Genomic DNA, 25,433 nt, shown 5'->3' on the forward strand with positions numbered 1-25,433 from the left:
CACAAATAACTAAATTCTCACAACAGCCTGAATGAATAGAAAACAGATTCTGCCCCCAGAGTTTCCAGAAAGTAGCACAGCCTTGCCAATACCTTGATGCTAGCCTGGCAAGACCTGTGCCAGCTGACCTACAACTACAAGCTATTACACTGGTGTTGTATTAGGGCACTAAATTCTGATAATTTGTTATGGCAGCAAGAGAAAACAAATTCAGGCTATTATTTTAAGGGGGGTGTTTGGGGAAGACCACCCTAAGCAGAGACCTGCAGAGATACCTGGGGGAAGAGCTTTCTGGACCCAAAGGAATAACTCTGAAGTTAGAGGAGATTAGGATATCTGAGGAACAGCAAAGAGGCCAATGTGGCTGGAGTGAAGAGAAAGCAGTAGGTGCTGAGATGGCAGGGGAGGCCAGGGGCCAGCACACGTGAAGCTCTGCAGGTCATGGAGCTTTGCGCTTTATTCTAACCATGATGGGAAGACACTTTGGCAGAGGAGGGACACAAGCTGACTTATATGCTTAAAAGGCTCCCTGTGGGTGTTATAACGAGAGTAGGCTAAAGAGGGCAAGAGGAGAAGCAAGGAAGTTCACTTAGGAAGCATTTTTTTTTTTTTTTTTTTTTTTTTTTTTTTTACTGTTATTCAATAATCTAAATAAGAGAAGACAGCTTGGATCCAGGTGGAAGAGGCAAAGTCATGAGAAGTGGTCACATATAGGATATACTTGAATTTTTAAATTTTTTAATGTTTATTTATTTTTGAGAGAGATACAGAGTGCCAGCAGGGGAGGGACAGAGAGAGATGGAGACATGGAATCTGAAGCAGGCTCCAGGCTCTGAACTGTCAGCACAGAGCCCGACGTGGGACTTGAACTCGCAAACCGTGAGATCATGACCTGAGCCAAAGTCAGATGCTTAACCAACCAAGCCACCCAGGCACCTCAATATAGGATATATTTGAAAGTTCAAGTCCATTGTATTTTCTGATGGCTTAGAAAGTAAGGTGGGAAAGAGAAGTCAGATGAGCGACAGAGCACGTGGTGGTGCCAGTTACTGAGATGGGGAAAATCATGGAAGAAAGTTGGGGGGATCATGAGTATGGTTTTGGACATGTTGAGTTTTAGATGCTATTTAGCTGTTCAAGTCAAGATGTCAGATAACTGTCAGGTACGTGAGTTTAAAGTTCAGGAATAATTTTGGCTAGAGGCATGTGGTAGACAGAATAATGCCCTCCTCTCTGGAGATGTTGATGTCCTGATCCCCAGAATCTGTAAGTGTGTTATGTTACACGCCAGGGGTGGGGGCATTTAAAGTAGCAAACCAGCTTATCTTAAAAAAAAAAAAAAAAAAAAAAGATATCCTGGATTACCTGGGTGAGTCCAATGTAATCAAATGGGCTCTTAAATGGGATGAGAGAGGCATTGGACTCAGAACAAAAGAAAGAGCAACATGAAATAGATTCAACTGGCCGGTGGTGGCTTAGAAAGGACCACAAGACAAGGAATGCTGGTAACCTCTAGAAGCTGGAAAAGACAAGGGAACAGATTACTGCCGATAGCCTCTAGAAAGGAACAGGGTGCTGACGACACCTTGATATTAGCCCAATGAGACTCATTTCCAACTTCTGGTGTTTCAGAAGTATAAAATAATAAACTTTGATGTTTTAAGTCATTAAGTCCATGGTAGGTGGTTTTGTTAGAGCAGCAACAGGAAACTAATACAAGTCATAACTTCACTGAAACATGTTTTTTTCTTCAGTGTACCCTATTGGTAAATGGCATAAACATCACCCATCTGTTCAAGGCAGAAACATGTGTCATCTTTAGTTCCTTCCTCTCCTTCATGCTCCAATCCAATCGACATCAAGTTCTCTAGATTCCACTTATAAATATTTACTCAAAGTTACACACTGTACGAGCTCTCTAATACAGATCATCACTATCTTTCTTTGAGAGGGAAAAAGGAGACAGTACATACCCATTATTCTCCATTTAGTAGCCAGAATAAGCCTTCCAAACTGAATATTTCTGATAATTATTCCTCTCTCCTGAAACTCTTCAATGGCTCGCTGTTTCACTCAGAATAAAGCCCAAACTGCTTGACATGCCTTGCCTCTGTCCTCAGCCTTATTTCCTGACCCTTATCCTCATACTAAATTTCAGATCCTAGAAAGCATTTGGAGGCCTCTTCACTTGCCACTGGCCTTCCTTGTCCCGTGACCCTCTCATAGAAAAGGCTCCAATGTTCAGCATCCTCTTCCATTCACCATCAGGGCCCAACTTATTCCCTTCAGATTGTTCCTGATCTCCTAAATTGCTAGCACCTTGGTATTAGAATCTTTAACTTTTGCTTCAAAATACTCATCACAATAATTAGTGTTCTGTTTGTCTCAGGAGGACAGGGCTTTGCCTCACTGTTCACTACTCCTATCTCCATTCCTAGTACCCAGCATATAGGAGGTAAAGATTTGTGAAATCATAATTGCTCGCTAAGGACCTGTAAATCACTATCTTTAAAATCTCTACAATAATTCCTGTGTAATTTTTAGTAACTATTTCCTTTATTAAGTACTTACAATACAACGTTCAGATACTTTTTAAAATGCACAACTTCTGTGCCAATCACCATTTTTCACATTCTTGACTCACCCCCTCCCCTTTGCAAATGGGCAGTAAGAGGTAGATGGGAGAATGGCTTTATTTTAATTTTTCCTACATTTATAATGTCGCTCAACATGTAGTTATTGAGTGCTTTCTATATGCAAATTGCTAAGTGCTGAGAATACAGTAAATGAATAAAATAGGCACAGTCTCTGTGTTTAAGAGTTGACATTCTAGCGTATGTATAAGGTGAGGGGAAATCAAAAAGTAAACTGAAAATTATATAGAGCGTGGACTGTAATCAGTGCCAAAGTCAGAAAAGTAAGTAGCTAAGTGTGTGGGAGTGTGTGTAGTGTTAATTTTCTAGAGTGATCGGGAAAGCTATTCGAATAAACCAACATCTGAGCAGGGGCCAATAGCAAATGCGGAGTCCGTATCCGGTCACAGTGAAGCATACAAGATCAGGAATTTCATTTTCTAAATTCAAATCGCAGGTTACCAGTTAAGGGGTATGCGACTCCACAAAATATACTAGCCCCTCTGAGTCTGCTTCCTGGCTGTAAAAGGATAATACCACAAACCTCACAGACTTGTTACGAGAAATCTCAGCAAGCAAACTAATACAAAATAAGAGTTCTTTTCAGGAATTCTAATGACAGGCTCAGACTCCAGGAAAGAACTCCGGGAAAGCTCAGCCACCTCACAGCACGAGCACCGCCCTCTGGCTGGAGTACAGCCGGTGATTGGCTGCTCAACTCCTCCGTCCCGCCCCACCCGGGCTTCCGGTCCAATCCCGGCCGGCTTTAGGCCGAGGTAAGTTCCCAGGAGGCCACCAAGCGGGCGGTTCCCGTGACGTTGAGATGACGCGTTACGTCGCGGTGGGCGGAAGTCCCAGCCGCTGTTTTGAAATCGGGCCGCCGTAGTCTTACCAGCGCCTCTTTCCGCAGAGGCCGGCAACAGCTCAGCCCCAGGCAGACGGGAACCCCTGACGCCTGCTCTCAGGCCCTATCGGCCTGAGGCCGCAGCCTCGCCATGTCCACCCCTCCGTTGGCGGCGTCGGGGATGGCGCCAGGGCCCTTCGGCGGGCCCCAGGCTCAGCAGGCCGCCCGGGAGGTCAACACGGCATCGCTTTGCCGGATCGGGCAGGAGACCGTGCAGGACATCGTGTACCGCACCATGGAGATCTTCCAGCTCCTAAGGAACATGCAGGTGGGAAGGAGGGTGGGCGCGCTCCGGGCCGCGCGTGGAGAGAGCGGATGCTTCTTGGAGGAGAGGGGCGCTGGCTTAGTCGTTACGTGAGGCCGCTGGGCGTTAACTGGGCTGCCCTGGGCAAACCTCAAGTATAGGGTCGCCCCATTTGTATTCAGAAGCATTTCCCAAAGATGTGCCTGTCCCCAGGATTCTGCGATGTAATGGTGATGTTTTCCAGATAGGACTTCTGGAAGATTGAAGCCTCATTTTCTAGATTCCACCGGATTCTCTACTTATTAGGCAAACTCTTGTACCTTTAAGGGTAACGGTGGGTCTCTCACTCTGTTAACCTCACTAGACTGGCTTAACTTTCATCTCATTTTCAGACAAAATACAGAGGGCCTAAGAAGCTGAAGAATTCAGATTCTGCTACCCAGTTTTGTTAAACATTTTTATTTTGGTATAACTGACATACAATAAAATGCATTTATTTAAAGTTTTGGCATGTGTATATACTTAGGAAACCATTATCCACCACCCCAAAAAGTTTTCCTCATGCCTCGTTTAAGTCTTTACTCTGGCCTTACATCCGCAGGCAACTTTGGATTTGCTTTCTGGCACCATATATTCCTTTGTATTTTCTAGAGTTTCATATAAATAGAATCATACACTATGTCGTTTTTTGTTTTGTTTTTGGTCTGGCTTCTATGCCTCAGGATATATCAATAGTACATTCCTTTTGATTGCTGAGTAGTGTCCCATTGTATGAATATATGACAGTTTGTGTATCTGTTCATCTGCTGACGGTCATTTTGGCTGTGAAGAATACTGTGAATGTTCACCTAACAAATGTTTGTGTGAACACGTGTTTCATTTCTCTTAAGTGGTTAGATGCCTAGAGTGGAACTGTTGGATAATAGGGCAAATATCTATTAACATTTTGAGAAACTTTTCAAACTTTTCTACAATCCCATCAGTGTTTGAGGGTTCCAGTTACTCTTCATTCTTGACAACACTTGTTATTGTATGTCTTTTTGCTTTGCAGATGCCTTCTCCCAGTCTGTGGCTTTTCGTTCTCCTCACATTGCCTTTTGAAGAGACATTTTAAATTTTGATAGAATCGAATTTATCAATTTGTTCCTTTACAGATTTTACTTTTGACGTCACACCGAAAACAATCTTTGCCTAATCCAAGGTGAAAAAGATTTTCCCCTGTGTTTTCTTCTGGAAGTTTTGTAGTTTTAGGTTTTACATGGAGGTCTGTAATGCACATTATTTTCCTGGATATCATGATAAATAAGGATCCAAATGCATTTTTTTTGCATTTGGATATCCAGTTGTTCTAACACATACTACTTAATTTTAACGCTTGCTTATCTTACTGGTATGTCATGTGGATGTCATTCTTGTTTTTGAGGCTTCTGGTAGAGAGGTGAAGTGACTTGTGCAAAGCAAGTCAGTGATAGGGTAAATTTGAAACCAGGTCTAAGACTCTTACAACTGATTTCAATAATGTACTGTAATTCAGTAATGTTCTATACTGTACAAGTAATCCAGGTGCATAGAAAATGTTTTAACCATGTCAATAGGCCGGTGTGAAAAACAATACAAAGGGAATCCAAGAGAAGATATGAAATCTGGTAATTATTTAAAAATTAATAGATTAATATCTAAAATGATTACAGTGTTAAATGATTTCTCAGAATTTAGTAAATGTTTATTTAAAAAAAATTTTTATTATGTTTCTTTATTTTTGAGAGGCAGAGAAAGACAGAACACGAGTGGGAGAGAGGCAGAGTGAGAGGGAGACACAGAATCCGAAGTAGGCTCCAGGCTCTGAGCTGTGAGCACAGAGCCTGATGCCTCATGAACCGTGAGATCATGACCTGAGCTGAAGTCGGACGCTCAACCCACTGAACCACCCAGCTGCCCCGTACATATTTATTTTTAACCTACTATATGCAAAGTACTGAATTAGGACTAGTAGATCTTCTAGCTAACATTTATCAAGCATTTTCCTTGCTCACACAAACTGTTGTAAGGTTCTAAGAAGTATTTTTATCCTTATGTTACAGTTAAGGAAACTGAGGCTTAAATAGAGAAGAACTTACCAAACATCACACATAACTGGTAGTTTTTCCTACTAATTGCTTTATAACACTAACTTGCTGTCAAACACTTTGTATTATTAACAGAGGTATAATACACACCCATGACCTACACTAAAAGAACCAAACTCTTTCAAAAGGTCATGGTCTCACAGTTAGTGAATTCAAGCCCCACATCGGCTCTACACTGACAGTGTGGAGCCTGCTTTGGATGATCTCTCTTTCCCTCTCTCTCTGTCCCTCCCCGCTGCCTCTCTCTCTCTCTCAAAATAAACAAACTTAAAAAAAATATTTTTAAAGTATTATCAATAACTAGATTACATGTAGACATATATTCAAAACCAATTTGTAAGGGACTATGGTTGTTATTTCTTTGTGCCTCTTATGTTGTGAATTCTGGGGTTTAACTCATGTAAGACTTTGAGACCTGTCATAATTGGCAGAAGAAGAAGCAAGAATGTGATCCTTCATTTCCAAAAAGCTGGAAGAAGAAGTGGAACAAACAGGACTACATGTAACCTAATTATTAATACAGTTTTTAGTCTTAAAAATTTTTAAGTTAGCTTCCATATTACTAATCCAGAAGGATGAAGCACCATAAATACAAACTCCTGAGTTTTTTAATTTTTTTAGTGTTTATTTTTGAGAAAGAGAGACAGAGTGCGAGCAGGAGAGGGGCAGAGAGAGGGAGACACAGTCTGAAGCAAGCTCCAGGCTCTGAGCTGTCAGCACAGAGCCCGACGTGGGGCTCAAACCCACAAACCGTGAGATCATGACCTGAGCCAAAGTTGGACGCCTATCCAACTGAGCCACCCACACACCCTATTTCTAAGTGTTTTTAGAGAGGTGGTTATTAGGTCTCCACTAGCCCCTTAAGAATTTGATGGGAAAATATGGGTTCTCTTCTCAGAAAAATGCACATCTATATATTCTGAATAAAATTTGAGGGGGAATTTTCTTCAAGGATTGCTAGGTCCCAGGTTAAGCTTCCCTGCATAAGAAAATATTGCTTTGGTTTTGTTATCCTTTAAATATGAAAAAAATATTTAATATGTAATATATTCATAATTCACAAATTAAAAAAGACATTAAAATGGACAGTATCCCTCCCATCCCTGTCTGCTGGCTCTCTAACCCCTTTCCATAGGCAATAAATGTTAATGCTTTTTATGATTATTCTTATGTATCCCTCTAGATATTCTTTGCATATTTTAGCAATGTATTTATTCTTTCAGTTTTTCCTGTTTTTGCACAAATAACAGTATATTATACACAACACTTTGCACCTTGTTTTCATTTAGTATATTTTGGATTTGTTGATATCTGCACAGAATATATCTCCTTTTCCTTTTAGGGTGTATTTACAGTAATACAATTCATGGAAAGACTGTAATTTATTCATCCCATTCTCTAGGCATTTGGGTTGCTTTTAATCTCTCACTGTTATGCTGCAGTGAATAACCTCCTGCATAAATGTGCAAGTATACCTGTAGGATGAATTCTTGGAAGTGGCTCTGTGCTTCTGTAATTAGATAAATTTTGATGAATTGCCCTCCATGGGGATTGTACCAGCTTATGCTACCATGTGCTAACCGAGACCAACAACCGGGCTCTGACTAATAGCGAGTTATATTTTTGGACCTTTGATCATCTGATAGATGAAAATCTATATTTCTTCTAGTTTTAATGAGGAATGAGTTTGAGCATCTCTTCATACATTTATGAATCATATTTCCTTTTCTGCTAGCTGCTTGTTCATATTATTTGCCCCCCCTTTTTTGTGTTTTTTGTGTGTGTGTGTGTTTTTGTTTTTTAGTTTGTGGGGTTTTTTTTTTGTTTTTTTTTGTTTTTTTGGTCTTTTTTACCCTCTCCCTCAATTTATAAGATTTGGCTATTTACGTATTAGAAGAACTTGGTCTATGTGATAGAACTTGCAAGTATTTTTCCCCTAGTCTGTTGTTTGCCCTTTGGCTCTGATTATGGAAGTTTTGCATATGTATTTTTTTAAGGTAGTTGAATTTATCAGTCTCTTAGGGCTTTTGGGTTCTAGGTCTAGTTAGGAAGGACTTTCCCACTGCAAATTCAGGAAGACTTCTGGGTTTTGTTTCCATTTTTATATCTAAAACTTTAAACCATATGGAATTTATCCTTCTATAAAGTGTGAGGTATGGCCCCAGCCCTTTGTTTTCCAAAAGGTTGAATAATTCATTTTCCTCTTCCATCGATCTCAGATGCTACTTCATACAAAAGAATCTATTTCTGGATGCTCTATTACATTTGGTTGCCTGTCATTTATGTAGTAATCCCAAATTTTCTTACATTTATTGTGACTCTATAATCTGTTTATCTTATTTCCAAAATTACCATGGCTATCCTTGTTTGTTTTTCCACATGTACTTTAGAATAGCTTGATTAGTTCTGAGAAAAACCTGCTAGCATTTTATTAGGTTGATTTAACCTAGAGAGACCTTACATCAATGTGATGTTGAATCTTACTAACCAAGAGCACAAATACCTTTTATTTTGTCCTGTGAACTATTTAAGTTTTCTTCTTTATCTTGAAAATTTTAAAGTCTGTTCCTGGATATTTTATCTTTATTGTTGCTATTGTTAAGTGGGGTCTTTTTCCTTTCTCATTTTCATTTGTTTTCATAAATGAAAGCAAAGCTATTTTCTCTATATTAGTTTTGTGCCCATCTCTTTCTTGACTACCTTTGTTGAGAGTAGCACTTTATCATTTATATCTTATCCATATATAGTGATGATTAGACCACTTCCTTTTTAATGTTTCAACTTTTTCTATTTTTCTAATTGCTTTGGCCAGGGCCTCCAGAATAGTGTTCACTATTTGTATTAGTGGTCTTAATAAACATCCTGTTCTGTTCCTGACTTCAGTGAGGATGCTTTTAATGTTTCTACATTAATCATGCTGCTGAGTTTTTAACCAAGATACATGTATTTTATAGTGCTGGGAAATTTTTACTGTTTTATATTTAAGAATGAATGTTGAATTTAATTGAACGCCTTTTTAGTGTCCAGGGACGTGATCATATATTTACAGATCTTCCTCAGTATTCAAGAGTGAGATGGTTATTGATGAGCTTTTCAGCTAAACGTGTACCTTACGGATATATACCAAAAGATCTTAGGCACTATTACAGCTTATATTCTGTGGTAGAGGAAACCTTGCCTCCTATGTTCACTACTGTACCTTAGCTTTTAGAATACTGTCTGACACATGAAAAGTGTGAAAGAATTTTTTGGAGAAATTAAATCTTCCCTTCTTTGAGAATCTAATGCTCTCTATGAAAACTAATACCCAGACTTGGTTAAGTGGGTATACTTGAAGAGGGGGACTCTTTGCATTTCAAAAGGATTTTGTTTTTCTTTATGAAAGGATTTACTTCTTTTACATAACACACACTTCTTAGTGAATTTTAAGTACAGATATATGGATAAAATAATTCATTGAAGTAAAATAATTCAGACTGTACTTTAAAACCTTTTGTGGGTATGCACTATACTAAACACAGGGATATAAATGTGAATAATTTACAGTCTTCACAAAGTAGAAAATATGGGCCAAGTACTAAACCTACTACATAAAGGTACAGGTAAAGATACAGTGCTTTGTATGCAAGATGTAATCATTATACCGCCTATTGTCACCCAAACAGGAAAGCAGGGAGCCTCTGAGACTGTTCTCTGGTTTGTTAGTATGACGAAAGTTTGTTAACTGAAGGTTCTGGACAAACTCTACATTGTATTTAGTTCAAGCCCTTTTTGAGGGTGAACTTGTAATGCCTTTTTTCTTTAAAAGTTTCGACTGATTCAGCCTTTGATATTTTATCACGTTTCTTGGAGGTATCGTCCTCAGAGTGTTGAAATGCTTGAGAATTTTTGAAAATTGGGACGTCTGGGTAGCTCAGTCGGTTGAGCGTCCAACTCTTGATTTTGACTCAGATCATGATACCAGGGCTAAGCGATTGAGCGCCCCATGGGATTCTCTCTCCCTCTTTCTCTGCTTCTACCTTGCGCTCACTCACACACTCTCAAAATAAACATTAAAAACAAATTGCTGAAAATCCTAATAACTCATTTCAGATAATTTCAGAAGATCCATCTCCTTAACTTATAAATCATAATATTGCAGGAAATTGAGAAATGATAGAAAAGAAGTAATTATTCAAGATGACTTCCTATTACATGTTGTTATCAACTACTTGTAGGCCTTTCCAGTCCTTTTTTCATGTTTATGGTTTTATCTACTTGCAATGATAGTATCCTGTTTTCTTTTTTTCTCCAAGTACTGTCCTATGCATTTTTTTTTTTTTTTGTATTCCTACCTCATCTGTTTAGAAAAAAAGAGTAAACTGAGGTTTAGAAAGACTAGCTAATCTTATCTATCGGGTAGTAGTTAGTGTCTTGGTTTTAAGTCATTTCAATCCCCAAGATAAGTGTATGAGTGAATGCTTACAATCAAAGCACCTCATATACTAGAAAACATGGTACAAGTATTGTTAATTCAAATGTTAGGATGATTTCACACATCAAATTGTGGAAATAAAATACTGTACAGAGTATTTTGATGTACAAAGAAAGGAAGAGCTTGTTCATGAGGTTCAGCAATGCACAAAAGGTGCATTTATTTATAAGTTCTAAATAATAGTCAATTTCCATATGTCTGTGATTTTACCATTTCAATACATACTTTTTTGGCTTCTTTTGATAAAAGTCCTGAATTAAAAATATATAAGCATCCAAGACAGAGCTGTGATCATAGCAGTTACTTGCAATAATTTATTAATGATCCTCAAGTATAGATTGATTTGCATCTCTCTCTCCTGTTGATTTCTTTTTAAAGTAAAACTTTTGGTGACAGCTTTATGCTTTAGTGCATGCCTTGAGCATCTTAATGATCTTTTAGTTATTTTGAGATCATTTTGCAATAGCAGCAGTATACTGTTCCTTTCTTCTGCTGAAAAGTCATGATCTTCACTTTGTATTTTGTACTTTTCTTTTGCTTTTTCGTTTTTAACTTCCCAGTTTAAATTGCATTTTGTTTTTAACTTCCAAGGTAAGTTCAGCAGCTTGCTGCCTTTTTTAAATAGTAAGAAATATTAAAATCATGGCATTATTTTTAAAGTTTTAACATACTTCAAATATTAGAGGGGAAAGTTTTTCAGCTGGACAGAGACGCTTATCATGCAGTTTTTTCCAGAGCTGTTTTACAGCACTGAAGCAGTATGCCAAGGAGCTAACAAATGAGCAAATATTACTCTTCAGATCTTAAAATTTTGCACTTGATTGTGAGGAACAGTTTGCTTTTATGCAGTGTTTAAGAAAATATTTCTGTTCTGCCAGCTTTACTTCTAGAAAATCTCGATGGTCATTACTTCATATTTTTCTTGTTTTTGTTTTGTTCGATAAGCTGCCAAATGGTGTCACATACCATACTGGAACATATCAAGACCGGCTGGCAAAGCTACAGGATCACCTTCGCCAACTTTCTATTCTCTTCAGGAAGCTGAGATTGGTCTATGACAAATGCAATGAAAATTGTGGAGGGATGGATCCCATTCCAGTGGAGGCAAGTGTTAGTGGTAGAGGGAGGATGATATAAGATGCAGGACATTTGTAATGTTTTCCTGTCTCTCTATTTGCACGGTATTTCCAGAGTTTTAATTATATTGGTTTTACTTCTGACTAGAGAAGATGAAAATAGGATACGTATGCATAGAATTAGTACTATCTTTTCATGTTAATACCTTACAGATTTTAACATCTAGGCTTATAGTGAACTTTTGTTGTTAGAGAAGAGAGTGGTCTATGGCAATTTTTATTAATACTGCTGGTGTCTGTATTAAATCAGTACATGATTTTTTTAGCAGGAATTTTAGATAGTGTTGTAAAATCCTTTTAAAATAGTTTTCATGTAAGCCCTTTACAGATGAAAGATTATGTTTTCATCGTTATTAATTTAGATTAGCTGAGTGGAATCACTTTAGTTGTAAAATATATTTCTTAAACTTCATCTTGGGTCATAGATATATTCAGTTCACTAGGTATATGATATTTTTATAGGTGGCCCTTTCCTGTTGACAAGTTCTGTCTCTGCCAACACAAGTAGCTGGGAAGGTCTGGATGTTCTCACTACATATAGAAAACAATTTTTTGTGTTGAGTGCTTCCTTTTTGAGTGATCAGCATGTAAAGGATGAACAGAGAAAAGCATAAACTGCAAAACAGCCTGAAAAGAAGTGGTCAGAAATACAGAAGAAAGATCAGAAATGTGGTCGACATTGTCAGATGCTGCAGCAAAGGGAAACAGAGAATGAAAATTCTCCAGTAGATTTTGCTAGAGGGAAATCATTGGTTTATATGAGCAGAGCTTTGGTGAGATGTTAGCAATTAGAAATCAGATCGCAATGGGTTGAAGATTAAACGGGAAATAAGGAACTGGAGCCAACAAGTAGACATTCATCTTCAAAACGCTTAGATAAAAAGAGAGAAAAACAGTAGATGGAAGGATGGTTGGCGTCAAGGGTTTGGGGGAAAGGAAAGGAAAAGAGCCTTTAAATGAGAGAGACCAGACATGTTTAGATTACAAAGCAAGAAAGCAGTAGGGAGAGAGACTCGGGGGAGGGTGAAGAAATGAGAGCACAGGAATAGAAATTAATCATCTTCAGGAGGGAGGACAATTCTGCATTGGGAGAGGAAAGGAAGACAGAGTGGTTGTGGATGTGGATAAGTTTATATCTGTCCCAAGAATTTGAAGTTTGGCCAGATGACTCCTGGTTGTACCATGTGTTCACCTCTGGCTGTTCCTACATTGTTAATGTAAGATGGAAAAGACTAAATGATTCCTGAAGTCTCTGTCACATTTATGAGGGCCTTCATCAAATAAACCTTATCATAAACCATACATGTTTCATTGTTAATTCTGATGTTCCATTGCTGTATAATTTTTTGTCCTACAAAATATCTTTCTCCCAACCAGTTAAGACATCTAGAAATCTACATAGACGCTGAAGTTCTAGATAGCAAAGTAAATGACATTTATATAATGCACATCCATGAAGTTCCTTTCTTTCTAGTATAGATGAAAGAAACTCTGTTCTATCTCAATGGACTATACATTTGTTAGGGGCAGGGATCACACCTTACTTGTCATTATTTTTGTAGTATCTCACCCAGTGTCTGGGAACTCAGTATTTGCTGATTGGATGGATAGTGTATTATTTAATTGTAAGCAACAGTTAATGTAATGTTATAAGGGCTGTTTTGCAAAAGAAACCTGAAAAGCTAATGTGTAGAAGGCACTGAAATGATAAACTTCTAATGCTGTTATTTTAGGCTATCACCTGAATTGAAATTTATTTATATACCATTAAAAGAAAAGCATACAAACTAACCTTAATTAGAGACATTTTGTAAACCCATGTAATTGGAAAATTCATATCATGTTTTTAACTTTTAACTCTTGTCTCTCATTCTCAGCAACTGATTCCATATGTGGAAGAAGATGGCTCAAAGAATGAGGACCGCACTGGCCCACCTCGTTTTGCTAGTGAAGAGAGGCGAGAAATTGCTGAAGTGAATAAGGTGAGTTATCAGTCTATGTATTTTATATTTTGCAATCATGGATAAAAATTACAAGGGTGTCTATGTAACTCAAAGACATAATTTGCATTCTAGAATTACATGAAGTCATTTCTGTGGCAAATGTAACCTAGTTAAGAGTATAACCAAGAACTAAAAGGGTAAGCAGAAAAGCCACCTGAATAGTCAAAAGAGAGATTGCAGAATTCATGCCATAAAGCTCTTAGAAAAACTTCATGGGCATTCAGTCACAACTCATTTACTCTTTTCTTTTCTAGGCAGAATTCTTGCTTTCTAGCTTATGGCATATTTGGAGCAGCAAATGATAAAAATTCACAAATAGAAAATTTTTGCAACACGTTCCCTATAATCTCCTAACCCAGGACATAGTTATTTGATTGCTCACTTGCTATAAAGTAATTGGATTGTAAGATCCTATTCACATTTGCAACAACAAATATTTAGTTAGGAATTACCTCAATGATTTATGTGACTAAACTTGTTAAGATACATAAAAAACGGGTGCCTGGGTGGCTGTTGGGTAAGTGGACTCTTGATCTCAGCTCAGGTCATGATCTCTTGGCTTGGGAGATGGAACCCTGCATCAGGCTGTGTGCAGACAGAACAGAGTCTGCTTGGGGTTCTCTCTCTCCTCCCTTCCTCCACTTGTGCGCGCGCTCTCTCTCTCTCTCTCTCTCTCTCTCTCAGAATAAATAAATTATAATACAAAATACATAATGAAGTTTTGAATAATTAAAAGAACACATAAAGTTCTTGTGTGGACAATAAATATTCTAAAAATGCCAGTATTGAGTGTGAATTCTCTTAAAAGTACACAAAATAATAAGATTTTAGTGCAATACCAATGAAAAAACAAATCCAAATTGGAATTTCTTCTTGCAAACAAACTAAAACATCAAGGAAAATTCTCAAAGAGTAATGAAACAGATCTCTTTGCTTCAAAAATTAAAACACAGTATGGAGAATATTATAAAAAAAAAATTGTGAAATACTGGTATGAGACAGATTAGTAAAATAGCCAGAAAAAATAGTCTTCCTATTACATATGAGAATTTATTATGACCGAAGAGGGATTGTTTGGAAAATTTTTCTTTAAAAATAGAAGCTTTAGGGGAAGTTAGCTAGCTTTTACATTATGCCATATGTCAAAATTAATTTCAGAGTTGAAAATAAGACCTGAAAAACAAAATATTGGAAAATTAAGAGAAAAATGTATATCAAAACCAGGAGAAAGGAAAAAGCTGGATTTTACAAAGTTTTCATTTTTTTCATAAAAGGAGAAATACAGATTAAGAAGATTTCAAGAAAATTTGATAGTAATGAATGAGCATAAAGAACATACAGTAGGAAATCTGTAGGGGGTGAGGAGGTGATTAGGAACTTTTAATTTATATTTTGAAGAACAAATGGCGTTTGGTAGAGATATGAGGCATTCATTTATTAAGAAATATGTTTTGGGGCACCTGAGTGGCTCAGTCAGTTAAGCATCCGACTTTGGCTCAGGTCATGATCTCACGGTTCATGAGTTCGAGCCCCACGTCGGGCTCTGGGCTGACAGCTCAGAGCCTGGAGCCTGCTTCAGATTCTGTATCTCCCTCTGCCTGCCCCTCCCCTGCTTGCACTCAGTGTCTTGCATTGTCTCAAAAATAAATAAACACTTAAAAAAAATTTTTTTTAAATAAAAAAAAAGAAGTGTTACATGTTTCTGTTGATAATCTATGCATTAATTCACAATAGATGTGCTCTGTTACTTTTTCCTGGAATAAGCCTTTTTTAATAAAATACAATGGATTATGCACATAAACAAAATAGCATTATAGTGGTAACTTTGATTTCAGACTACTACGTGTGACATAGAGTTTGTTCTCTACCATAGAAGATTTTATGTATTTTAGAGAAAAAAAGAAGGCTGTGTAAATTAAAATATAATCTTTCTTAATATAGGTTTCATTTCACTTTTCATTTCTCTGAGTTCCTCTTCTTTTTTTTTTCTAATTTGATGGCTTAGAAGTAACACTTGATTTTTTTAAAAAGGTCTTTTATATAATCGGAATACAGTAATACTTTGACAGTATATAATCCAAAAAATCTTATTAGCTATTGATTTAGAATTTTGTGAATTTTAAGAGAAGGATATGATACAAAGGATAAGATATATAAAAAAATTTCTTTCCCCAGTTAAGGATTTAGCTTTCTTCCAGTCTCTCCCTCTCATGGACCCACCTACATACTTTCCTTACCCCAGTGTTTCCAATACAGTTATAATTGAGGCTCAGAAAATATTCTGTGTATTATTAAGGCACATAAATATTGTTTATTCCTTAGCCACATATTAAACTAGTGTCCTTTTCTTGAACAATTTTTTTGTCCATCTGGAGTTAATAATTAGCCTCCAGGTTAATAAGTAATTTTTTAAAATTTTTGGTTAGTTCTTTATGCATCTGTAGCAGCATCTCACTACTGTTTTCCAACTTTCCACAGAGTCAAAATTATCAGGAAATTTATTGGTTCTTTCCCCCCACCCCTACCCAAATCCTCCCATCATCTTGCAAGGTCTGGATTGAATGCTGTCTAGGCCTGCTGTTTAGCATTGTCCTGGGGCTTCCTTCACCCCTTCTGTTGGCTTCACTGTTCTCTCAGTCTCCTGTCTTCCTTTCTCTTGGTTTACTGCCTTGTTGGTTAGGTTCAAATATCAGTGGCTTCTTCAGAACGAATGCAGGGACTTAAGTTTTAGTCTTCCCATAGCTGTCCACTTGATAGTTCGGCTGGCTATAAAAATTCTATGTTGTAAATTAATTTCCCTCAGAAATTTGAAGGTATTCTTCCATAATCTTCTCAAATAGGGTTTGGCAAACTTTAAAGGACCAGATAATAAATATTTTAGGCTTTGTGAGACATTCATGATCTTTGCTGTGATATAAAAACCATCCTTAGCTCACAGGCCGTACAAAACCAGGTCATGTGTCAAGAGTTTGCAACTGCTATCTATTTCATTTTGTTGTCTTTCTAAATTGAGGCTCTAAAAGATCTGGTGAACATCTGATGTTTACTCATGAGCCATTTATATTTTAAGAATGAGGCTCTAGAAAGCTAATAATAGGCTTTGTGAGTGGACTTCATGTCAAGATAGGTGTTCTCTTTGGGGGATCCCCAACAATCATTTTCTGAGGCTTTTTTTTTTAAGTCTGTTCAGTTTCTTCAGAGAAGAATCTTCCAGTGTCCTACATAGATATGCTCTTGTCCTCTTGCATTCTGCTGTGCTGGTAGGACTAAATCCACAGCTGTTGTGGTTCAGTTTCATAAAAAACAAACCTCCTGATCCTTAGAGGTGGGACAGGGCACAGGGAGAGGGTACTCAGTCACCTGTTTGTAAGGAGTGGGAGTGAGCACGTGCGGCTCTTGGTAGTCCCTGGAGCTCTTTGAGCTGTTCCTCCAGTTTTCATCCCCAGGCCTCACCTGGTGCAGTTTCCATGGCACCCATCTCCAGTCTCCATGGAGGAGCAGTCTCCCTGCTCTCAGTGGCATCGTCCCTGCATCCACCTGTACTGTAGTTTCCTCCTAAGTCATTTACCACTCCCCTTCTACTTGTCCTCTTAAATTTTACCACCTTGTATCTGCTGCTGCTTCCTTTCCGATCATTTTTCTCCACATGGGTTTATAGCTTTTTTCATTTATCTCCTGCCATTTTATTAGGGCTTTGAGAAAAAGAGATAAGCACAGGTATTTAGTCCACAGTGTTTATCTGCAGCAGGTTTATTTCAATACACAAAACAGATACACAGTATTTCTGAAGGTTTGTCTATTTATGGAATAAAAGCCCATATTTCAAGTTTTGTGTTCCTATCTATACTTAAAGCATTTAAGAACTCTTTCTTTGATTAAATTATTTGAATGCTGATTTTGCTGTTTTAAGTGCTTCTAACTTTGGGGTAAAACTTGTTTTAGTTAACATATTGAAGGTTATTATTACAAAGAAGAAAGAATCTGTTTAGATGTTTTAATTGAACAGATTTAAAGCTTAGCCCTAGATTTCTATAGGAGCTATTTTTTAAAGGAGAATTTAGGGGGAAAGTATCTTGAGTGGCAGGGGAAATCTCATTTGATGGTCTCATACTCTCTCTTACTTCCTAGAAACTGTTACTATATTTTGAAACAGGAATGGAGAATAAGGCAGTAAACAGAAGTGTAAACAAAAAAGGAGGAGGGACGACTAAGATTTGGTTAACTCAAACTGAAATCCAAAAAATAAGGCAGAAGAGAAAATAGCCAAAACTAAGCAAAGTGGATTTTTTTAACCTAAAAAAGTTTTAATTCATTCCTGAAATAAAACATTATGTGTGAATTGAATGTAACACATATTTTGACTATTAATAAAGTTACGTATAATTAGTGCTAACGTTATTTTATTCTTTTCTTCCAATTTCATTCAACTTTATACTTCGCTTCTAGAATACAAGATTAAAATGTATAATTGAAAAAATTTTTAATGTTTATTTATTTTTGAGAGAGAGAGCGAGCAGGGGAGGGGCGGAGCAAAAAGGAGAGAGAGAATCCCAAGCAGGCTCCGCGCTATCAGCACAAAGCCTGGCATGGGGCTCGAACTCACAAACTGTAAGATCATGACCTGAGCCAAAATCAAGAGTCAGACGTTTAACTGACTGAGCCACCCAGGCTCCCGTAATTGAAAATCTTTATAACACTAAGCTTGTGATGAATGGATATATTTTTCTGCCTTGATGGCACACACACCTGAGTGTTTCTGTGAAGAATATCATTTTTTTTTAAGAATTTTTTTTCAAATGTTTATTTTTGAGAGAATGAATAGAGCGAGCAGGGGAGGGGTGAGGTGAGGGGTGGAGGACAGAGGATCTGAAGTAGGCTCTACACCGACAGCAGAGAGCCTGATGTGGGACTCAAACTCACAAACTGCAAGATCACAGCCTGAACTGAAGTGGGATGCTTAAGTGACTAAGCCATCTGGGTGCCCCAAAGAATTTTTTTTAATAGCTACCTACAGATGGTAAAATGTTGCCCTGATCTAATTTTGTGATCATATAGATGCTACTAAAAAATAGTTTAAATTCTTTGATTTGTTTTTTCAACTACTTATAAACTATATTCATAAACTTAAAATTTTACATGCCTTTTGTCTATTATTTTTATCTATTCTCTTTGCTGTTATGTAAAATTTTTATTATTAGGTGATAGTAGTAGAGCTTAAGGTTCACAGCAATCTTAGCTAGTAACACACATCAAAGTAATTTATCTTAGACTACTAAAATGAATAATTTTTAATAATGGCTGTATCTCTTTTTGTTTTGAAATACCAACATACCAGATTTAACTGGAAAACAGAAACAGAACAAGCTTCAAAATGATTGCTAGGGAATTTTTGTTTATTTTTTCTCCTCTAGGATTTAGAAAGATTTTTCTTTGGCTTTTTGGGGTTTTTTATTGAATATTAAAATACTCCTATATTTTGGTCCCTGCTCTGTGCCAGCCGTCATTCTAAGTGTGGAGTTTCTGCCACGAATCAGTCAGATGTGTTGCCTGGCACCATGCATATTTCATGCAAGTGGTTAGGTGTCTTCTCTGAGGACAGAAGACTCTAATGGAAGCAAAGCAGCACCCTTTCATGTACCCATTTGTTGTGACAGAGATTTACAAAAATAACTGGAACTTAAATAAAAACATAAATATATACCAGATCATATTTTTAATACATTGGTATTTGCTTATATTAAATGATTAAGTTGCTTTATGGACCTAATCAGTAATAAAATATTCTTGGCATTCAATTAAAATTATTCAAAATTAATTACAATGTATATTTTCCTTTTACTGTAAATAAGCTATGTAAAATAAGCTTTAGTACCCCTCAGTGAACTCTCATTCAGTCATTTTCAAAATACTACTATATCTTTGTGTACTTAAAATTGTACAGAACACCACATTACTGGTATGTTTACTATTTAATATATGGTCTGCCTGGCTTCTAACAATGTATATACCACCAGTACCTACCATAGGCCATGAAATTTGGCGACACAAAATTTTATAATTAGTGTTTGATATAAATCATGAGATGACAGGATGGTCTAGTTTCAATAGTCAGATGTTTGGCTTATTTAAATACTTTTTATTTTCTCTTTGTGCATTCTAGACTCCATAATCCCTAATAACCCAAGTAAAGACTGAACACCTGTTTGAGACTATATGTTTTAAGGACATCAGAATGAGTTCTATTTTGCTTAAACTATTTTATTGATGGAAAAATGAAAGAGTGGGTAGTTTTTACAGGGTTGACATATCATTGAGTCCATGCATTTAGAAATTAAAGCATTTTTTGACCAGTGGTCACAACCTTTATGTGAATATTAAATTACATGGTATGACTTAACATAAACATATTTTTAAGTGTCTGCTCTACTTACACATTCACCTGTTAATGTAACAAGTTAGGCACAGCTGATGGATTTTGATAATAGCAGCTGTCAACCTCTGTTAAAATCAATCCGGGCAAGACTGTATATATTAAATCCTGTATCATGTCATGAAAATTTATTTACAGTTTAACCACTCATAAGCATAACTGTCAGCTTTGCTGTTGATAGTTTCATGATGCGTTTTGGCTCTAGATATTTTTCTTTGCTAATTATTTTTAATTTAAAACTTTGTGGCATCTTTGAGAAAAATTTTCCAAGTGCCTTAAAATATACCATATATATTTTTTTAATTACAGTTACCTAGAGTTGAATATTACCTTGAGAAAACCCTACATTTTTTTAGTTCTCTTTATTTCTTAAGTCATCCATCATTTCACCCAGTTATCTGGGTCCATTTTTGAAGAATGAGGCAAAATTTTTTTAGACAAGTACATTAGAATTTGTATTTCCAGGGGCACCTGGGTGGCTCAGTCGGTTAAGCGTCTGACTTTGGCTCAGGTCATGATCTCGTGGTTTGTGAGTTCAAGCCCCGTGTCGGGCTCTGTGCTGACAGCTCGGAGCCTGGAGTCTGCTTCGGATTCTGTGTCTCCCTCTCTCTTTCTGCGCCTCCACTACTCATGCTCTATCTCTTTCTCTCAAAAATGAATAAACTTTAAAAAAAAAAAAAAAAAGAATTTGTATTTCCAAAGGAATATTCTTTGAAAGTAGTCTTACTGCTAAGTTACGCATTTATGCCAGTGATGCACCCACTGTGGGAGCCATTGGACCTGTTTTGATATTGATTTTAAAGTGTATTTTTAACGACTCAAGAATATAGTTTTATTACTTCCAGTCACTCCTTAATTTATACTGAAAATTTGATCACTGAGCTTGTTTCACCAAGCTTGGCCTTTGAATGGTTTTCAGTTGTTTTTAAAATTTAAATCGTTCCTCTTTCTTCTTTTTCATGGGCACAGATTTGTCACCATTGAAATTATTCAGGAGAATCCATCTCCCACATCTGTCTAGTTAACCTTTTTTCATTCAAGTTTTAACCATATTTTTTCTTCCAGAACTTTAATGGGCCCCTACTACCAAGCCCAAGTTCCTCCTCCTAATACTCTGCTCACTACCAGTTTTCTGGACCTCTTGTTTGCTGCCCCACCAGTCAGAAGTAGGGTCTCTGTCTTCTGGGGTCACACAGCCTCTGCCTTCCCAGGCTACCAGCCTAGTCACTTGGACATTATTTTCTTCCTCCTTGATGCAGGATTTCTTCAAGGCAGAAACTATTCCTTATTCATTTTTCTCCCTTTACAATGCCTGACCTGGAGCTTTGTACATAACATATCCTCAGTAAATACAGAACAGAATGTGTTACAGGCTCAGAATTCCATTCCAAAGAAAAGTTCTGAAACTTTTAAAAGTAATCATATTCAAGATATGTCAGAAGGTACTAATTCAAATGAGTTTTTTTTTTTTTTTTTAATATCAACTTGCCTTCTTTCTGTTCCTTTTATTCTTACTCAGTAGCTCTTTTGCACTGTCCCTGAAAAATTAGAGAGGGGAGTTGTGGGAATGGCAGCCTCTCATGGCTGGGGGAGTGAGCAATGGCTCCGTGGGGATGGCAGCGGACTCTGAACCATTTTGAAGCCAGCAATTAGTTCACTCAACTAAACTCACTGGCTTTCATCACAGGTGTCTATGTAACTGACTGTGCTCCCAGATATGGGTGTACAGATAGAACTGGCAGGGTCCTCGTCCATTCTAGGACGCCATCTCATAAGAAAACTGAGGAGGAATTTTTCTGAGATGAAATATCAAGTTAGGGGCAAAGTTAGAACTGGGCCTGAGGTTTCCCCCCCACCTCCCAGTATACAGTAGAGCACCTTTACTCCTGTGTCCCTCTGCTTGCTGATCCCCTTGATGGCCGGCAGAAGTACCTGTTTCTTGATCTCTAGGATGGAAAATACTTTACGGGCCTGGTACCCGCCATCTGGTCACCCATCATTCCACCCAATTATCTGGGTCCATTTGATTAGATTCTATGCACAGTTGCTTCAATAACTGCCACATACTTGTGACAACAGAACTAGAAGATGGGCCAATCTGAAAGCTAAGGAGACTGAGTAGTTAAAATGCTAACAGTATCTTTTTCCCAAAAACAGTGTTAACGTGAGCTTCATGAGACTGCATACTGTACACATGCCCTGTGTACTGTATATCCTGTTTTTATCTGTGTTGTGTTCTTCCTCAAATGTGAATTAAATTTAATATTAAACATTCAAACCTATGTGCATTGTTTTCTGTTTTCCAGTAAGAGTTTCCTGTTCCTCCCTTTTAGCTTCTTCCTGCTCTCTGACTCTAGATAAAATAGGATAACTTAATCCTAGTTTGCTTTTTAATGAAATCAAAATTAAGATTTTTAGACCTCTTTATAATGAATGTACTGCTTTATCTGGAGGTATTTTAATATAGTAGCTTTAAAATTATCTAATTAAAGATATTATTTCCTAATGTAAGGTTCTAAAAGGTCACTGAATAGTAATGATTATTATTATAATAACTAGTAAGTACTTTGACCAGAAGTTCTCTATTTTGTTTTACCTCAGCAGACATTTGCCACATGGGATTTGAAGGAAGTGCTTACAGACAAGTTTATAAACCGTGGTCTGGTAGAAACCCAGATATGGAGATTCAGAGCTGTGTGCGTTCAGGGAGGGCATCCTGCAGATCTTAGCTGTGAACAAGATTACATCAGAGACTGTGCCAATTGGTCGTCAGTTTTCAGAAGCAGAAGCAGATTGCAATTCCTGCTGTGGGCAAGGAGTGGCTTCTGCCACATTTTTCAAAGACCAGTTGCATCAGGCATTGTATTTGCATTAAACTTTATTTCCTGTATTCACGGTTTTTTATGTTCAATGCCTACGAGGAACATTTGTTGAGTGCTTACTTATATGCCAGCCCTAATTTTAACATTTATGTGAATCAAATCTTTTAATCCTCATAATAACTCTTAGGAGGTAGGTTCAAATTTATCCCTGTTCTTCTGATGTGGAAACTGAGGCACAGAGAGTTTAAGTAATTGGGCCAACGTCATATATTTAGTTAGTGAAGGAGAGGAGCATGAACCCAAGAGATTCTGGCTCTAGAGGTTATACTCTTGACATTAGGCTACACTGCATCTTAGAAAACCTGTATCTTAGGTTTTATAACAATTAAACGTTTAGCTTAGTTTCTTTGATTGGGAATGGAGGCAGAAAGGGAGGCACAGGGGTGGAACCAGAGGCCTCTGTGGGCTGAATTAGAATTCATTATGCCTTTCAGAGAATATATGTGGCCAGAAAAGATAGAGACCTTTTCTGCATGAAGGAAGTATTTAAGCTTATTTCTGTCTGGGTCATTAGAGTTCTAACTTTTGACATGTTAATCTTCTCACTTCATGGTCTATAATTCATGAAACATTTTTGATAAATTCTTTTGTTTCTACAGAAACTCAAACAGAAGAATCAACAGCTGAAGCAAATTATGGATCAATTACGAAATCTCATCTGGGATATAAATGCCATGTTGGCAATGCGGAACTAAACTGATATTTAAATTTCCTGCTTTACACGTTATGCTGTTTTTTTTCCCTCAAGTATTTTTTCCCTTTGAAGAAGATTATTTATCTGCTTTTATTCTACTCACTAGAATTAAAGTTCCTATTTTTACATTGCGGTTTTACATTAAAGTATTCATTGGCAGTTTTTTTTTAAGCTATTGATTCTGTGAATAATTATTGTAATAAACTTTGATAGGGTTTATGTTTTGGTTAATCTTCAGGAGTTTTTTAAGCAAAATAAGTTTTGTAAATAAATTTTCAACTTGATCAGTGGTGGTTTTGCTCATTTTATTACCCTTTTAGGAGTAAAGGTTTAAACATTTTTGCATATGGAAATATCAAGTACTGTCTTATCTGTAGTACAAACTAATTAAACTTGTAAGTCACCATTTCAGCTTAATTTTTTTTCGAGTCTCAAGTTAATTTTTTTTAAATGTTTTAATGTTTATTTTTGAGAGAGAGAGAGAGAGAGAGAGCGAGAACACGAATGGGGGAGGAGCAGAGAGAGAGGGAGACACAGAATCTGAAGCAGGTTCCAGGCTCTGAGCTGTCAGCACAGAGCCTGACATGGGTCTTGAACCCACAAACTGTGAGATCATGACCTGAGCGAGCCTAAGTCAGATGCTCAACTGACTGAGCCACCCAGATGCCCCTCCCAAACAGGTTAAAATGAGGAAATAATTAACTTGTATATTGCTGTAAATTGATGAAAATTACTTTTAATGTGTGCTTTAAGTGTTGGGTCTTACTTGGAATGATCTATGTCTAACCAGAGAGAACCAAATAATTTGAGTCTGGCACAAATTGAAATCACAACTATGTGCTTATTTGCTACCTGCTTTAGCCCAAGAGGCAACACCCTACCTCATTCTTCAGATATAGCCTAAAGTAACCTTGAGGGCCTTTTGGAAACAGTAAATTTTTAGGAGTTTTAAATGAGATAGCTCTATGTGACAAGTGCTTCTATAGATTGGTGGTCAGTCCACACTAAGTCCTTCATAGGTCTGCCTACAGGAGCACATCTCTCAGATTATAGTGTACTCTCAAATAAGAGATTCAGATTCTCGGACTAATCCAGAAGCCCCTATCTATCTTACTTGCTTCTGACTCAGTAATACTGCTACTCAACTTCTCTTGTATATGGATAAAGTTTCTCTGGAAGGTTACACAAGCTTCCTCTGGGGAGGGAATCTGGACAGTTGAGGAAGATGCTTACTTTTCACTGTGTACCCCTTGGTTCCTTTGAAATTTTATATCATGCAAATACTGACTATTCAAAAAATAGGTGACATTTCATTTTAAGTTCTATAAACTCCCACCTATATCAAGTGGCAGACGCACAAGAAGACAAGCCTAACCGTGTGTGGGCCTCTCCAGACCCTCTAACTCACACTTATCAAAGCAGTTCTCCTGAGCAAGCCCAATGTTAGATGGGGAGTTAACTGCCCACACTGGGAAGCACTGCAGTTTCAAGCAGAAGTAAAGGCATATGAAGCTAGGACAAGGACAAGAACTAGGACCGATAATTCAATCTACCTCAGAAATCTGTAGTATCTAAGGGTAATATATTTTATTTAGCCTATCACCAATTGGACATGCAAGGTTTTTACAGATGTTTACTAATAATAAATACATCCTTTGCATGGTAGATTGCTGATTATGGTTGCAAATTTAGTGTTCGAGTATTGACTAATAAACAGTTATAAAAATAGTGTTTTTTTAATGTTTATTTTTGAGAGACTGTGTGTGTGTGTGTGTGCGCGCGCGTGCACACGCGGGGTTGGGGGGAGGGACAGAGAGAGGGAGAGAGAATCCCAAGTAGGCTCAGTGCTGTCAACACAGAGCCCAACACAGGGCTTGATCCTAGAAACCATGAGATCAGGACCTGAG

At 37.3% G+C, this 25,433-nt stretch overlaps 1 protein-coding gene across 1 annotated transcript; it reads left to right on the forward strand.

Annotated features, from left to right (window-relative positions):
* The first annotated feature begins 3,469 nt into the window (after window positions 1-3,469).
* Window positions 3,470-23,810, forward strand: MED30 (mediator complex subunit 30). The gene is made up of 4 exons (XM_042924125.1): window positions 3,470-3,805; window positions 11,327-11,485; window positions 13,395-13,499; window positions 23,432-23,810. The coding sequence occupies exons 1-4, from the start codon at window positions 3,629-3,631 to the stop codon at window positions 23,525-23,527; spliced, it is 537 nt and encodes a 178-aa protein (XP_042780059.1). The 5' UTR covers window positions 3,470-3,628; the 3' UTR covers window positions 23,528-23,810.
* Window positions 23,811-25,433: the final 1,623 nt, after the last annotated feature.

This window comes from Panthera leo, chromosome F2 (genome assembly GCF_018350215.1).
Source record: "Panthera leo isolate Ple1 chromosome F2, P.leo_Ple1_pat1.1, whole genome shotgun sequence".
Taxonomy (NCBI): Eukaryota; Metazoa; Chordata; class Mammalia; order Carnivora; family Felidae; genus Panthera; species Panthera leo.